Raw genomic sequence first — 17,335 nt, 5'->3', positions numbered from 1 at the left:
GCCCTACCCATTTTTTGCTTAAATGGGAAATCACCTTCCCCTTCAAAGGGGATGTCTGAATTTTGGCAAATTCTGTCCAAAGAAATCAATGAGAAACAGACTTGAGGAAGGGCTTTTCCACAGGTTACCTCCAGCCTGGGCTAAGGCACCTCTATGTCAGTCCCTTACAGGCAAGCCTTGTGGTTTCTCATTATCCTTTAGGGGGTTCCACTCGGACTCATTCTTGTCATTCCATCCATACCAGCTCCCTTTTCCCCCAGAAAAAGCAATAGTAATGGCAGTGACCTGAGCCCCCTGGAGTGAGATGCAGGTTGCCATTTCCCTATGCGGACAGAGGCCAGGGCAGAGCTGGGTATACAATCAAGCGGGAAAAGGCCCACTTGGGCCCACCTCTTGCAAAGCTCTTCTAATGGCAGGACCCCTCCTGGCTTTCCTATTTCTCTACCTTAACACTTTTTGTTGGGGGGAAGGGCGAGGGGACAAGGCACAGGCTACAACATGGCCAGAAAGACCCCACCTTCTTTACACAGGTAGCAAACAATCAGACCGAGATGTGGTCAAAGGTGATTCTTCCCCCCAGTTTCCCTTCTTAAACTATTAATTTTTCAATCCTTGGAGCAGTTGAGAACCAGGTATGCGTCTCCCCTGCCCTCACCTCCCATCAAAACCTAGGAGACACACAAGGAAATCCAAAGCCACAATAATAAAGACAAAAACTAAAGAAATCCTCCTTGGCTTGTTTCTCCAGGGTGGCCGGGCAAGGTGTGAAAATCCGTCGCTCCCTCTGGGCTGGCAGGTGGAAGGTTCTGGAAAGGCGGAACTCCCTGGTCTCCCACCCGGCTGAAAGCCCTGGCTGTTGCCCCACTCTCTGCCTCGTCCAAGGCTAGCTCCTCCTCCGCCCCTCTGCAGTCAGGCCTCCCCAGCGGCCCCGGGCCAAGGCGGCAGGGAAGGCGCCGCTACCTGCAGCCGCAGGACTCCACCACCATGTCCTCGTACTGCTTGTAGACCACGTTATTGCCCGCGTCGATGTACAGGATGCTGATGGGAGTCAGTTTGGTGGGCACGCAGCAGCTGGGCGGGGTAGAGCCGGGGTCCATGGAGTTCATCAGCGTCTGGATGATGGCGTGGTTGGTGGGCTCCAGGTGCGAGCGCAACGGGAAGTCGCACACGCCTTCGCAGTGGTAGGCCTCGTACTCCAGGGGCGCGATAATCCAGTCGTCCCAGCCCAGCTCCTTGAAGTTCACGTGCAGGGGCTTCTTGCTGCAGCGCAGCCTCGACTTCTTGCCGTGCCGCTTGCCGTGGCGGCTGGCGAAAGCTGTGCGCCGCCGCCGGCGGCCGGGCGAGGGCAGCCAAGACCCGGCGTCTGGGGTGCCCGACGGCGGCGGCCACGACCCCTCGGCGTCCGCGCCCGGGCCCGCAACCTCGGCCGAGCCCAGCTGCTCGCGCATCTCGGCGAACAGGTTCTTGCGCTGGGATCGGGTGAACACCACGAGCAGGGCGCGCTCCTGGGGGGTCCGCACCCTCCGGCCGAAGCCCAGACTCCGCAGGTCCGGGGGCGGTGGCTGCTGGAGCCCCGGCGCGCGCGCCTCGGCCTCGCCGGCACCCTGCTCGCCCCACGCGACCCGCAGCTCCAAGCACAGCTGCTCCCGGGGTTGGTGGCGCAGGACCTGCCACACGTCGAAGACTTCCCAGCCGGGCCGGGGCGCCCCCTGCGGGTCCAGGGTCCGCGCGTCCAGCAGCAGGGGCGACAGGCAGGGGAAGAGCTGCACTTGGAGCGGCCCGGCCGGCGGCCCCCAGGGCGCTGCGGGCGCCTGGCGAAAGAGCCGCAGCTCCGCGCCCACCAGCTCTTCTTTGTCTGAGAGCGTGGACACATCAAACAAATACTTCTGTCTCCGGAGAGGAGTGTGCGAGAGATCGTCTGCGAGATAAAAAATAATTACAGTCAGTTTCACTTAAGAGGGAGATCAGCCCGGTGCTCCGCGGCCGCCCCTGGGAGGAAAAGGGCGGGGAGGGAACGGGACAGGCCGGTAAAGGTCCAGCTCGGCCCGCCCGGGGCTGACCACCCCGCCTCCCCGCCCGGCGGTGCGCGGCAAAGAAGGGGAGGGCACCAGGGCGGCCCCCTCCTCCCCTTCAGCCCGGGACTCCCTGGGCGGAAGTCGGTGGCTGCTGGAGTGGCGGCCGCGGCGGCGGCCTCCCGGGTTTTCCCCCAGGAGCCTATGTAACCACTAATGTGCCCTTTGTGGTCGCAGCCCGGCCCGCATTCCCCCAGACCTCCTCTCGGCTGGCTCATTCTCATCATTCACGTCCCGGTTCAAATGTCACCTCCTCCGAAAGGCCATGCTCGACCACCCGGATCTAAAGTAGCCTCCCTCGGTCACTATCACGGGACCCTGGTTTATTATCTTCACGGCACTTAGCACTATCTACAATGACCTCGTTTATATTTGTCTCCTTAGTGGTCTGTCTTTCCCAGCATAAGCCCCCCCCTCTCCAACAGCCCATAGGAGCTAGGACCCTGTCCTGTCCATTTGGCTCACCGCAACGACTACAGGCCTGCTCGACCTAGGATACACGCTGGTCAGTAAGTGGGAAACATCTAGAGCAGTCATTCTCAGTCTACCACCTAGAGAATTTTGAAATTACCAGCGCCAGGGTATGCTTCAGCCAACTGAATCAATATCTGAGGACAGGGCCTGGATATTGGACCTTTGTTGCGGTTTGTTAGCTTTGGTTTTTTTAAGCTCCTAGTTGACTTGAAGGTGCAGCCCTAGCTGAGACCCACGGGTCTGGGAGAAGATGCCGCCCAGCAGGCAGTTTTGCTGGTGCGTTTAGGCCCAGGACAAAGTTGACACAATGAGGAGCTGCAATGTGATTTCTTTCTTTCTAAAATTCATCAGCCAGTTAACAAACAAAAGAGCAGGGAGGCTTTCAGAATTCTGCAGAGGGGCAAATGAACCAACACAAACACAAGGCCTCTATCCATTGAGAAGATCCTGCAGCCAATGAGAAATAAATATATCAGTAAGGAGAAAACCTGAGCCACACACACACACACACACACACACACACACACACACACACACACACACACACAGTGACATTCTCCCCTCCCCCACCCACCCAATCTGAAATCTTCTTGCTTTGCAACTAATCCTGAAGATAAAATTTTTGGTTACCACTGAGAGAAAGAATGGGGACACAAGGAGGGGGAACAATAAGAGGCTTTTAAATCCAAGGCGAATTCTTGGGGACCCAGGCAAAACTGGACTGGACTTCTTTTTTGACACATTTGTGCATGAAGCCAACCCCACTTCAGTGTGCAAGGCGGAAAGCTAACCAGATTTTCTTGGGCTGCCTTCTCATAAAATATTTACAACCCAGCAAATACAAAAATCCCCAAAGCCCCTAGCTTTCCCCAGAAGCTAGTAAAGTTTGGGTAGATTTCAATAGTAAATGTGTCACCGGGTCCCAGGTCCGACCCTCACTGCCTGTCCAGATGTAGCCCCAGGGCACTGGATCTGGAGCCTCAGCCACACCCAGTTCCCACTCTGGGCTGACCGCCGGACGGCTGCCTCACTCTAACACACAAGTCCCGACCTGAGACGGAGCTGTGGGAAGGGTTAGAGAGGTGAAAAGGGAAAAGCTGCTAGAGGCAGTTGATTTATGGAAGCCAAGACCTTCAAACCGACCAGGGCACATTAAAATCAGTGGGAATTCAGCACACTTTCTTCTCCTCCTTTAAAGAAACCTGTGTCTGACAACCTTCAACCACCACCCAGATCTCTGGACCTATTGCCTGAGGCTTCACTTTCCTGGCTCTCATATTTCTCTCCCCCCCAAAACTGAGGATGTGGTGAGAGGGACAAACCTAAGGCACTTGCTGCACCAGCTAAATGTCGTGAGGGCTGCCGTATTTTTCATCCTTTATCTATGAGCACAGATCAGTTCTGCAAGGTAGGTACTCATATTGTTCCAATTTTACGGATAGGAAAACCAAGGCTTGGAGAAAATAATTACCAAAGTCTCACAACTAATAAATGGTGGTATTGGGACCCAAACCTAGGTCCGTTTAATTTCAGAGTTGGAGCATTTAGCCTGTAAGCCCCACTGCCTGTCCATTAGAGTCCAAGTCCTGGAGCTGAGGCAACCAGGAGTGACCACGGTACAGGGGATGGAGGATACAGTCCCAACTGTATTTTCAGGGCTTGCTAGGAATAAAACCTGGGCTCCTTTAGGAAATCATTTCCATCTCTGCTTATATAACTCTTGAGACAGTTTGTCACTGGTTGGAGAGCATTAGGCAGGTGTAAAGGATGATTTATTTATTTCTCTCTCATGCAACACGGAGAAATCAGCCAGCTTTTGTTTTCATTCTTTTTTTTAAAGTGTGGGCTAATAAATGGTCTGCACAGCTGAGTCACATTTCTCTAGTCCTCGAGAGTGGTCAAAACAGAGGAAAGCATCTGTAAAAAGAGGGCTCCACTGGTTCTGCAGCCTTGGGATCTCACATGATTTTTCTAGCAAGCTCTTTCCAGGGCTCGGGGGAAAAAGTGCAAATGAGGCTTCAGCCTGTATCCTGCTCTCTTTTCTTCCCATCCCGGCTCCATTCCACAGTTCGAGGGGTCTTACCCGCGTGGATGTGGACGCCCTTGCCCACAGCTCCAAGCTTCCCAGGCTACAGGGGCACACATCAGCGATGTGACACACCCTTAGGAGGACAGACCCAAAGAAGAAGCTGCCCAGGCCCTGGAAGTGGGCTCAGGGCTATTTGAGCAAGAGCTCTGGCTCAGGTACCAGACTAGAGCAGTAGCTCTCAAAGCCAGTGAACCTGCCGTGGTCCCTAAATCTGCGTCATCAGCATTATACAGGAACTTGTTAGAAATGCAAATTCTCTTGAGCCCCAGAGGTTTGTAGCAGAGCCCAGAATTTGCATTTCTCCTCAGTTCCCAGGAGATGTTGATTCTGCTGGTTAGGGACCCCACTATAAGAACCACGAATCTAGATAAGCACATTTCATTGACTCTTCAGATTCCCCACCAAGTGGGGAGGGCACCATGGGAGCTGAGAACAAAACAGGGCCCTAGGGCCCCAAAGCACTGGGCCCAAGACAGGATCTAAGGCAATGCTCACCAGAACCAAGTCCCTATTGCTCCCTGTTCCTTCCAGCCCCTCACAGCCACCTCCACATTTTTTCACTCTTTCAGCCACATGTACTCTCACTGGGTCTCCAGAACCTCTAACGCATGAGTGTGGCTGCTCTGTGCTGCTCCCCTACAGATCACATTCTCCACCTGTCTGGACCTGCTCTGGAGGCATGCGTCACAGAAATAGCCCAGAGGAGGCATCCAACCTGGGGAGTGCACACACCATCCACTGTGACCCTGCAGACACTTTGCCTGCTGACCTGGCATCACAAGGCCTGGCCCTGCTGCCATGGCCATCTGTGGGTACGAAGCCAGTTCTTCACACCCTCTCCCACAAGCCTCCTCTCCCGTTAAGTCCTGTATAGAGGAGAGCTGATGTCATCAAGTGACACTCTCTCCCATCCTCTTGCCTAGAAACAGGTAGTTTTCATTTCAGAATCTGTTGGTGGCACCTTCTTACATCCTGGAAGTCAATCTTACGCTTCAGGCCTTTAAATTGAAATTGATCAGTAATAAATCATGAGAGCTATCTTTTTTGCTTTTTATCTGTATCAACCTGGTCTGTTACAGCTTGGCTTACACCCAGGTTAATTCAGGGTTTGCTGAGTGTTAGACATAGCGACCCTTCAAGTTTTAATCGCTGGATTTGTGCTTATCAGCTTGCTCTGGTGGGTGGGCAGAGGAAGGAGGGACGGAGAGAAGAGAACAAACCACCTTCATATTTGAAGAAAATTCTTCATAAATAGGTCAGCCTTTTTTGAGTTAAGGGCAAGTCGGTTAAAGTTTAGGAGCACCTCAAACATATACGTTTGGTGTGGAATTGATTAAAAAATAAAATAAAAATTTTAAAGGAAAGCAAATAAGGGAACGAGAACGAATCACTTCAACGTAGGGACTATCACGCCCATTTTAAATGAGGAAACTGGCTTAGAAAGCTACGTGGCTGGAGGAAGCTACGAAGCAAACACCAGATCGTAAAGAAAAGGATGCCCGCGGCGCCTAAGTCCGGACACCCCAGGAACCGCACCACAGGAAACGCGCCCCAGGAAGGCGGCGTAAGGGTTACGGTTGCTCAGTGGCAGGACCCGAGCCTCGCCGCCCACACGCGCTCCTCCAGCTGGGGGCGGCTCCCCCGCGCCCCGCTGCAGATGGCTTCCGAAAACCCGAATCGTCCTTCGGTTTGGGGCGGAAAGGCCGCGCACTGCATTTTCCCCAAGACGTCTTGAGATACGTACGCAGCTTGAGGTCCCTCTTGAGAGTCCTGTTTGAACTGTGTGTCACTCGCTGGCCCCGAGGGCTCCCCCGAGCTCCAGCTCGCCCGACCCCCAAGGCCCTTCGCGCCCAGACCCTGGGCTCCCCAATGCTGCTAAGCGCGTGTTCCGCTCGCGTCCTCTGAATTCGCCGTGACCTGAGCGGCCACTCGTGGGCGCCTGGCCGGGCCTCACACACCTCCACCCGCCGCCCCACCACGCGTCCCGCCGCACGTCCTCCGAAGGCACATCCCCCAGCGAAGGGCTGCGGCTCAGAAAGCCGAGATGAAACGGCCCTCTCCCACCCCTACTCCCCTAGGTGGGGATGGAGGAGGGGCGTATAATCACCCGTCTTCGCAAAGGAAACTCCAGATGTCTGCAGCTCAGCCTTTCCCCCATCCTCAAAAGCATCCCTGAATGCTTCTGGGCATGCTTTTGTGCTGGGCTCAGGGTTTGGGTGGCCTCCGTCCGTGAATCCTCACCGAGAGTGTCCGAGGCCCGTCGTACTGTTACACTCTTTTACAGGTGACGGAGCGGGCTCCAAGAGGCGTCTTCACTTGCCCAATGACTTGCAGCTTGGCAGGGACACTATTTGAAGGCCTTTATTCCAACCGAGGCCCTCAGACCTGAGGCCACGCCCCTCTTGCAGGGTTCTCATTTGGCGGTGGAGCAAAGAGGGAGGGAGGACACCAGACACACATCCATCACCAACGCCGTCAACACAAAGGGAGCTGGGTTCTGCCAGGAATTCTTTTTTCCTTTACTGGAAGTAAGAAGACCTCCGAGCAGGGAATTCATAGCTAGGTTTGGAGTCACTTCTTCTCAGGTCCCTAAGCCCTGAGGGCGCCCTGAGGTGCCACAAAGTCCACAAGTTGGAAATAGAGTCAGGTGTACTGGGTGAGTAAAAATGAGCCACCAGCCCTGTCTCCTCTGAGGTATGAAGGTCTCTGAGTAATTTGTGCTCCAACTATGACCCTCTTCTGGGACAGTGATCTCCTGGGCATCCCCCCGTACTCTTGTCCTGCGCCCTGCCTCCACTGAGATCTGAGTCTTGCAAACTGCTGAGCATCCCCCTGAGGTGCAGAATCAGGATACCACCCACACAATTCAGCCTTTCTGGGGTGTTTTTGCTGACATCCAGTGTGATCATAACAGCAAACACTGGGGTAAGTCCTTACTATGTGCTGGGCATGATCTAAATTCTAAACTTATAATAAGTCGTTTAAGCTTCAAAACGACCTATGGAAAAAAGAAAAGATATCATTATTATGTTACAGATCACAAAACTAAAACACAAAGAGCTCAAGGTAACTTGTCCAAGATAGAGGTAGATGCAGCAGTCTGGTTCCAGTATCTGTGCCACCACCCTGGACATCCCAGACCCTGATCTTTGTGTCTGGTAGAAACCCTGAGAAGGCTCCGGTTCTTTCATGCTGCCTATGAATTTGGGGAGGGCATCAATCCCTGATCTCCAAGTGTCAATCACTTCCTAATCGGCAGAATTGAAGGGATGCCAACAATTGGACTTTTGAAGGAGAATTTCCAAGGCAACAATTTTCTCATCTGCAAAATGAGAATATAAGGCCAGCTCAAAGTCACTGAGGGAAGGGTGGCAAATGAGATAGAGTAGGAAAGACATCTGAAGATGTGTGCAAATGTTAGTTACTACTGACAACATGGAATGAGCATAGGAGTCCTGAGTGTGAGAGGCATAGATTTGAGTCCTGCCCTGTAACTTATTGGCTGGGTGGCCTTGGATGGACTGGGTCACACAATCTTTCCCAGCCTCATATATCTCATCTGGAAAATGGGAGAATGACCCCCACTTTGCAGAGTCATTGTAAAGATCAGAGTCGAGGTAACCAGAGCAGGCTGTGCATGACAGACAGAAGCGTCCAGTGAATGCAGCCAATATTACTGTAACTACCTACGGCCAGGTAGGGGGCCAGGTAGGGGGAAGATACACGTGTCCTCCTCTTGGCCTTCTTTGAGGAGATGCAATTCAGTTCTTTCCACAGGATTTGCAGAAGTGAGTGGAGGAAAGGTGCTGGGCAGAGGGGTTAAGAGAGAAGCAAGGGCTTCCAGCAAAGGGCCAGGCCCATAGGGGTTTCAGCTTCACCCCCATCACCTTGCTCCTTCTCATTCCCCAGGCCTTATCCATTGCTCTGGTCCCTCCCACAATGCCAAGTCAACAAACGACCTCCAGTCAGAACCTCGTCAAGGACAGGGCCCTCCTTGCAGGGTCCCTCCTCTGGGGTTAGCCCATGTGAGAACCCCTTTGGCTCCGGGCAGCCGCAGCCCCGAGAGGCCTGGTGGCTGATCTCCTTGCCCCACCTGTCCCACTTCTCCACTGGCATCCTTGTGGGCAGGAACTGTCCACGGAGCCATTGTAGGGTGCGGGGGGGGGTGTTCCCTATGTTTTTCAGCCTGCAGGTTGGAGGAGAGCAGGGTGGTAGCAGTGAATGACCCCTCGGGCTGCGGTGTCAGGGGCGGCGGCATCGCAGTTCCACAGAAGCCTCTCCCACCATACAGTCACCGCCCCACTTCTTTCTAGGTCTCTTGGCTTCCCCAGTGTTTGCCCCAATAGCTTGTCCTGAATTTCCCAGCTTCTTTCCTCCTTTCAAAGACCAGAAAGGCCCGAGGGAAGTCCTCCACAGAGGACTTTTCCACCCTCTTTCCAAAGCCTGGCGGATCCCTACCTTCCTCCCTGTCTCGAGCCTGGGCTTGCAAACCACACAGAATTCATCGAGTCTGGTGGCCTGCCTGGATCCCACAGAGAAACCTCAAAGTTCCCACAGCAAGTTCTGACTCAGCCAGCGGCAAACCAGTGAGGCTGGGAGGGGGAGAGAAGGGGAACCCCGATTTCCACCCGACTGGGAACAACTCCACGCTCCTAGGGAGCCGCAGCACAGACTCCAGTAACGCAGCTCTCTGGCAGATGGGCCAGCCCTCTACTCTGAGCTCTGGGAGCTGGGCACCCCCAGCAGGAGTCCGAAGTCGCCTCCAAGAGACTCCTTTTGTCTTTCTAGGACGAAACAGATTCATTTACAAAGTAGTTTCCACGCACTTGGTGCGAACTCTCATGGCCTCTCAGGGGCTCAAGAGACAGAGACGCAAAGCCCAGATCAAGGACACTTCACCAGGCGACTCTTTTCACTGGCATCCCACCCTGGGCTCTTGACCACAGTGGCCCAAATCTTAATTTGACACCACTGCAGATGAAATCCAAATAGAAGCCGGTGACACCCCTCACGCTGGAGCCTCTCTCCCCACCTTTCCGCTGCAGCCAAGCAGGCTTTTGCCTGGCGTCCTTGGCTGCGGCATCCCTGCAGGTCGCTGCCTTCTCTTGGAACCTCTGGAGCAGGGCCCGGACCTGGCTGATTTACCCGAGGTCGCCCTCCCTGCAATGTCGACCTGTAGGGTCACCTGGGAACCCAGGGGAGCAACCCAGGCCCAGCGGGGAGGGTATCACAGCCCTGAAACCGCCCTTTGGGCTAGAACATGATCGCAGCCTTTTGACTTGAGAGCTTGGAGATGAAAAGTAGAAGAAAAGGTTCCCATTTTATGTTGTTTCCCCTCCCCGACCAGTTCTGAGGTTGCAGGTGGGGAGACGGGCTCAGACTGGCGTGTGGTCAGGATATTGGACCCTCGGTGTCAAGGGGTCCCGCGCAGGAGAAACCTCAGTGATGTGTTCTTTAAAGTGCTGGGCCGGACGCAGCTTCTGAGGAAGGGATCGCGGCAACTCAGCTCCACTGTGTTCATCTCGGGCTGACTCCCGAAATAACGTCCTAGCAAAATAAGATTCGTGGTGGTAGTTATGGGCCATAGTCTAGCATCGTTCAATTTCCCTCCCCACTGGGGGTGGGAGCGTCGGTCAGCTGGGAAGTGGGATCGGAACTGGACCAACTTGCCTGGAAGCCAGATTTGCAAAACAGGCGCACGGGTTCTCTTCGGTTCCTACGTTATTTAGGGGGTAAGGGGGACGGGTAAACCAGCCCTGACAGACCCCAAAGCCAACCCTCTGCTCTTGCTTTCCCCTCCGCTCCAGCAGCCAGACCCGCGCCAGCCGGGGCCAGAGGCCCGCCCTTCTTCTCCACTGCAAGCCCACTATAGGGTCCCTAAACCCTGCCCCGCCCCCAGGCGCCCGGGCCGCTCGCTGCGCAGCGCGCGCCTCTCTGCTAACGCTGGTCAGCGCCGCCCGCCCACTCCCAGCGCACCCAACCCTCGGCCCCCAGCAGCGTTAATTGACTGTCCTGGAGGGCAAGGAACAGCAACCCTGGAACCCATTAGGCCGACGAGGACCTATTTAATTCCTGTAAACAGGAGACACCATTTAGCCGACATTGAGCTTAAAAATAAACAGCCAGGCTTTAAGGGCGGGGGATGGGGGCTTGAGGGAGGTGGTAGATGCCAAGCAAAGAAGTGGCGCTGTGGATCCACATTCCTGTTTGCCACACCTCGCGGCCTCGGTTCGGAGCCCTTCCCGGGTCCAGAGAGCATCGCTTGACCAGGGTTATTCCCTACCCTAAGAGTTATCGAACTACTGTCCTTCACTTGACTCAAAAGTCCCCAGGGATTATTGTGAATTTGCTCTGGGTAGTTTGATGCAAGCAGAAGTCCTGGCAGGAAACGAAAGTTTTCGTTCTGCCCTATTTCTATCAAACCATCTTTCCCCCACCTCTCTGTTCAGTTCCCTTCTCCCTCTCCCCACGCCGCCCCAGAAAGACGTCACCAATTTCAAGGAGGTGAGCCGCCAGAACCCCGAGAACTCCAGCTGGGAAAAAGCGAGTTGCACTAGGGCCTCCATCAATGCAACGCTCTGCGTTCCCCGCGGGTCCAGGCGACACGCATCCCCTCTGGTCGTAAGGGGGAGGTTTCAGGTCTTGATTCAGTTTGCGCGGGAAGGGATTCCCAAAGCCTGTCGTGGGTTGTGGCTTAGGTAATTTTTTTTTTTTTTTTTAATGTGCAGAAACGACAAGGATGTTTGAGCACGTTTTTCGATCCCCTCCCCCACCAGCAACTCTACCGCGCAAACTCCCAGAGCTCGAGAGCCTCCCGCGCCAGGAAAAAGCTCAGTGTCCTTCTCAGATTAGTCTCCCCTGCCAAGGAAGCCCGCCCCAGAATTCCGGCGCTTCTTGCACTCTCGCTGCAGAAGACACTAGGTGTTTTTAGCTTCTTGCTAAGGCAGCCTTTGTAAGGCAACCCTTAAGGCCTTAGGGGTGGGAGTGACATTAACTGCTATTTAACAACAAGCCAATGGCTAAGGGTTTGGTTTGTGGCCTGAAAAATGTTTTAATCATTCCAACCAGAAGAGCAGAACAAACTTATGGTTTAAGGCTTCCTTTCCTGACCCCGGGATTCTTATAGGACCTGCCAGTTCACCAGGTTTGAGCAGGATCCTGAACGTGGATGGCGATGCAAACCCCGCGCGGTGCTCACACCGGCGCGTCCTCACACGCACGTACTTAAAAGCTCAGCAATCCTTTCCCAAGGCTGTTCCCTCTTTCCGGGGAAATAAAGCCTAGATTGGAAACTTCTGCCGGCTTCCTCGCTTGGCCGTCTGGTCTGCATTAGTGTTTTTATAAGGGACTCAAACAAATCGAATACAAGGTCACCAAATAATTAACAGTTGTGAATTCCCTCCGTCCCCATTAAAATGCTTCCCTGCTTATATTTCATTTTCCGTTTGCCAACGACAACAGGGTCCGGGCAAAAGCACCACTGCGTTGATTGCACCACTCTGCGGCCCAGGTCCACCCAGAAACACGCTGTTTTGCATAAACATGCCACACCAGACGAACTTCAATCAGGAAGGAACTATGCCGCTCTTAGAATGTCCTCCCCGTTAGCTGTCCTGCCCTGCCCCCTTGGCAATCGCGACCCAGAAGGTAAACCTAGAAGCCAACAAACAATCCGCGGCAAACTCTCCCGAGGTTCATTTCTAGGGTGTCAAATTCCTCAAGGATGTTCCGATCTCGTTTGGGCTTTTGTGTGTGTGTGTGTGTGTGTGTGTGTGTGTTTTGGTGTTTTTGTTTTTTATCTGTTCCCTGCTGCCTCCTTTCTGAGAGTGCTATTGTAACAATAACAACAAATATTTAAAGAGAATTCTTATTTCAAAATCATCTGGAAACCTAACTCACAGCAATATTCTTAGATCCATTTTGGTTTCTTCATCCTTAAGAGGCTTTTTTTTGTCTCCCTTGTTGGAATTACATGGCGCTTCTCACTACATAAACTGAAGTCCAAGTTTTGCTTCTCTCTCCCTCCCCCTCTATCTTACAGCCGTGTTGAATTCATAGGAGCTCTCATTGTCTGCCTTTCCAGGGCCCCAGGGTTAGAGATCCAAGCCTCCTGTACTGGTGGTCTTGTAATGAGTTCTATCAGGTGCTAACTGTAACTTCTCTATATCCAACCTGGTCCATCCTGATGCTATGGCTGCACCAACACAAACATTCACACACTTTCTCATCTTTATGGATCCAAAATCATCTTGAAAGCACAATATGGAGGCATTTTTAAAGGTCAAGGATAAGGCAGCTTGTGCGTTTTACAGGGAGTACAAAGAAGAATCAAGGCACAGCACACTTTTAGACCCCTGAATCCAAAGTTTCACTCCAACTCCTAACTGGGTCATAAAGAGATCACAGAGGAATATCAGACGGGGTGAGAAATCTGTCAACTTCTTCCATTTCTGTGTCTTGCCACCATCCTTTAGAAACCTCCTCACCCTCACCCTACCCATGTAGTGCCACAGGTAAATATGCAGGGGCTAGAACTGGATATGTGCTTCAGCTCTCACTAGCTGTGTGACCTTGAACAATTTGCTTAACCTCTCTGTCTTCCTTAATTGACCTGTAAATCAGGGACTGTAGCACTTTCTTCCCGGTGGTTGGGGGGGTGTTGTTAAAATTAAATGAAATAATTCATGTAACAAATGTTAGCCCAGTACTTGGTACACAGTAAGTGCTCAACATGTCAATATATCTTAGTTATTATGATTACCCCTAGTTGTTTGGAGAGCGAACCGAAAGGGGGGACGCTTTTTTTTTTTAACTTGCAATAAGGTGTCCTCCTCATGGGGCTTGGGAGAAGGAGGCACGGGCTGAGGCATTACAGAACACGCAGTCTTTATAGACCTAAAGCGCTCTTCATTCATTCACAATGGACAGAGTTTACCCCGCTCTCCCTGTCTTAAACGCAAGCTTTAGGTGTAATTTCTGGGGTTCCGGGGTCCCCGGGTGAGGAAGGCTTTTTACAAATACTGTACTGTACGTAAGTAGTTCATGCCTCACGAGAGGATTTCAGGACTCCTTCCGTTTTCTTTGCTCCTCCCCCTGAGGGACCCCTGCTTCTCGAAGCCAAGCCTGCCACACTCGGCGGCGATTTAAACATCCCCAAGGCAAGGCGCCAAGTTAACGCGGCTGGCCCAGCTCTCAGCTGGCCGCCGCTCTTACCTCCTTGTCCTGCCTTCCACGGCTGGGGGAGGGGATGCTGGAAGGTCTGGCGCGGTTTAAGAGTCCCCACGTGAGAGGGGCGGAAGTCCTCGCCAGGAGTCGGGATGCGCGGCTGGCGGGTCCCTTCCATCACGGGAGACTAGACAGCATTTGATGTGTTATGACATGAACCCTCAATTAGATCGCTGAGTTGAAACACTCCAATCAGGGGCCCGATGCTAAGCAAGCCCCGGAAGGTCCAGCCCGAGGTCACCGCCGGTGACACATCAAATCAAAATCAGTGAGAGAGAAAGTGAGGCTTTCCCTTTATCAAGCTTGGGCTGTGGCCCGCAACACACCCCCTCCTCTGCGCGCGCCCTCCAGCCCGCGGCTTCGCACTCCTTCGACCCAGCGCGGCGTGCTACCAGCCGCACAGCCTTCGCGGTCAACTAACTACCTTTCTTCGCGTTTTCTGGGAACCGGAGGGCGTGGAGGAGACCGCGCCTTTGAAGCTGCGGTCCAGGTGGTCACGACGCGCCTCCTCCGGCGGGGGACCGCGTTCGGGAGTGGAAGCCGGACGTCTGGATCTCGGTTCGGCTAGCCTAGAGAGCTTGGCTAGGGAACTGAGGGCCCACCCCCCCAACCTGGGCGCGCAGCCAGTCCCCTCCCTACCTCCGGCGCCCCGGGGGCGCCCAGCGCGGTGCCCGCGGACAGGCTGCTGCAGCGCGAGCCAGGGTGAAGCGAGCCAGCCTCTGCGCCGGACCTGGAGCCCCCAGAGACCTCCCACACTTGCCCCAACGCCGCAGGCTTCGGTAGACGCCTCCCAGCCGCCCGCAGGGTCCCTTGGTCCCGTGCCAAACTCACAGGGCGCAGCTTACGAGTTAGGGGGTGTCCGCTTGGGGGAGGGGCGGAGGTTCTGGCCACTTCCCGTGGGGAGAAGAAAATGCGCGCCCAACCGCCCGCCACCCTGGGCCTGCGGGGTTTCTTCCCTTGGGGAAAGGCCTCTAGAGTACTTTTCTCTGTGCTTCCTTACTCTCTCGACTAGGCAAGTCTAGGGTAGCCTTCGATTATGGTATTAGAGAAGGCGAACGATAAACAGAAGATTTGGAGGGAGAGAAACAACAGAGGCAGGGAAAGGGGTGGAGGTGGGGAGAAGGCGAGCTGCGCTGGCAGCAGGGAGGCCGGGGCCCCAGGTGCAGCGGTACGAAGAAGCCACTTGTATTTGCCAGGGTGACTTTAGCAGTTGTAAAATCACCATAAAATACCTGGCGTTAATTTGCCGCCCAGACTTTTCAGCAGCTCGTGAACCTCGCTGACCTCGGGCTGCAGCCGCGAACCGAGCGTGGGCAAGACCCATGCCCGCAAGGAAGGCGGCTGCAAGGGAGGGGGCTCGGGGGCTGAAGCCTGGGAAGAGCCCGAGGCTCGGGGCCGTTAGCCTGCTCTGTAAAGCTTCGAGGGCGCGCAAGCGCCCCCAAGGCAGTCGGGGCAGGGCAGCCCTCCCAGTCCGAACCCCCGTGATCGCCGGTTCCTGGGCGACCCCCCTTTCACTGACCTGGAAGTGGGAGGCAGGGAAGGCGTCCGAGTCGAGGAGCTAAGTCCGGGCAGGGTGGCGGAGTGGATAGATGCCCAAATCTCTTTTATCTCCTCCGTCCTTTCTTCTCGTCCCCTACCTCCCGTTTGCCCTTCCTTTGCTTTTTCTCCCTTCCTTACTGCCTCCTTCTACGGTATTGTCTCTTCTCTTTAGGAACTGAGTTCCCGGCGCCTGCAGCGCGAGGTTCTCTCCAAGGCTGCAGACCAACGCAGGTGGCAAGGAGGGGGCGCAGGGGTTTCCGCAGACACCCACACATGCACCCGCGCCCACAGAGGGGACCAAAGACGGGGCCCCTGGTAGAAGCGCAGAGACAGGAGAGTTGCCTGGCTCAGAAAGGTGAACGAGCACACCCAGGCACCCGTGTGAGCTAAGTACCAACAAACCCCCAAATTTAGCTCACTTGCCCGTGCCCTCGGCCCGCCCTGCCAGTTGCTGCCGCTGCCTCTTCAGAAATGACTCTGTTGAGGCCCCGGAGTGGCCGAGAGCGCGCTGCAGGAGCAAAAAACAAAAAAGCCCGAGGGCGCGGGGTTCCTACGCGGCTGACCATCCCCACGTCAAGCGCGGGGACGAGCCGGGTACCCGGGCAGCGGCTGGGCCAGGGCACTGCCAGACGCCAATCGCGGACTTGCTTCTTCGACCGTGGAAGTCTCTTCTGCCGGCTTTTCCCGGAGCGGATGGGAGCTCGGGGCTTTCCAGCGCTCACTCAGGCCCCTGAGCCGCTCGGTCCGCCACGGCAGCCCGGCCTTGGACCGCGCACCCGGTACAACCAGTGACCCCTTGCCACGGGTTCCCAGTCCCCGTCGCGACCCCTCTCCAGCCCCGGTCATTTGCCCGCCACCTCCCGCCCTCCACGTTTCCTCCACCAGCCACCAGACGTGCAGCCGCCACGCTCCTTTCTGCAAAAGGCAAGAGGAAGAAGGAAGGAAGGGAGAGAGAAAGGAAGGAAGGGAAAGAAGAAAGCGAGGCAGGGAGGATTGCCTACTGGAATAAAATCTGCAGCCGCATTCGGAAACTTACTTAGGCTTGAGAAAAACTGTTTAAGAAAAGAAAGGGGGAGGTATCCAGAACGAGAACGGAATTCACAAATGCAGCCTCCTGCCAGAGCCGGAGCTGTGCCCTGGCTGCGGAGCTCCAGGGAGAAAGGAGTCGGGCGTCTTGCCACTTACCTAGTCCCCTGTCTACAAAGCTAGTGATCGTATTAGCCGACTTGGAAGACTGGAAAAAGCTGGCATTGATGCCCAACTTCTCGGCAATGGAGTAAGTCCTGTAGATTGACAGCATGTACTCGTGGGGCACCACGCGCGGGCCCCTGCCCGGAGGCTCCTGAGCCTCGGGCTGCTGTGGCGGCCGCCGCCGGGGCTCCTCCTGCGGCCTCGGCTGTGGCTCCTGCCGCCCCAGGGGCGCCCGGGCCGTGGCACTCTCTCGCGACGCCCGCGGCATCTTCCCTTCCTTGCGGCTTCGCATTCCCTTGGCGGAGCCCAGCTGGGTGGACGACGAGGAGGATGAGATGGAAGCTTGCTGGAAACCGGGCAAATCCCACAGGAAACTGATGAGGAAGACGGCCGAGAGCAGGACCCTGGGGGTATCCATGGCGAGCGGGTCCCCGAGAGGCGGCGGCGCGGGTCGCGAGGGGCGCGGAGCGGCTGGACAGCGGCCGGGGCCCGGCTCCTCGGGCGGACTCGGAGTGCGAGGAGCCGGGTCCCAGCCACACAAACCCCGGCCCTGCCACGCCCCCTCCCGCCCCTCGCCGGGAGGGGAGGGGAGGAGGAGAGGGAGGGAGGGGAGCCGAGGGTGGGAGGAGAGGCCGGGTGGTGCGGGCTGGAGGTGTGGGGGAGAGGGGCCGCTGTGGGCCGGGGTGGCAGGGGGACGCAGCGCCCCCGCGGGACGCGCGCGGGGTTGCCAGGCGGTGCGCGCAGA

The 17,335-nt window shown here is 55.5% G+C and overlaps 1 protein-coding gene across 1 annotated transcript; it reads right to left on the bottom strand.

Moving 5' to 3' along the window:
• Window positions 1–956: 956 nt before the first annotated feature.
• GDF6 (growth differentiation factor 6) lies at window positions 957–17,023 on the bottom strand. Its single transcript, XM_022584537.2, has 2 exons — window positions 16,585–17,023; window positions 957–1,918 (listed from the first exon to the last, which is right to left on the bottom strand). Exons 1-2 carry the CDS (start codon window positions 17,006–17,008, stop codon window positions 957–959), a joined length of 1,386 nt encoding a protein of 461 aa, XP_022440245.1. The 5' UTR covers window positions 17,009–17,023.
• Between the last annotated feature and the right edge of the window lie 312 nt (window positions 17,024–17,335).

This window comes from Delphinapterus leucas, chromosome 17, assembly GCF_059928025.1.
Source record: "Delphinapterus leucas isolate spDelLeu-1000000601 "Yukka" chromosome 17, BTC_Dleu_Yukka2, whole genome shotgun sequence".
In the NCBI taxonomy this organism is placed as follows: domain Eukaryota; kingdom Metazoa; phylum Chordata; class Mammalia; order Artiodactyla; family Monodontidae; genus Delphinapterus; species Delphinapterus leucas.
This window is presented reverse-complemented; position numbering and strand designations above follow the sequence as displayed.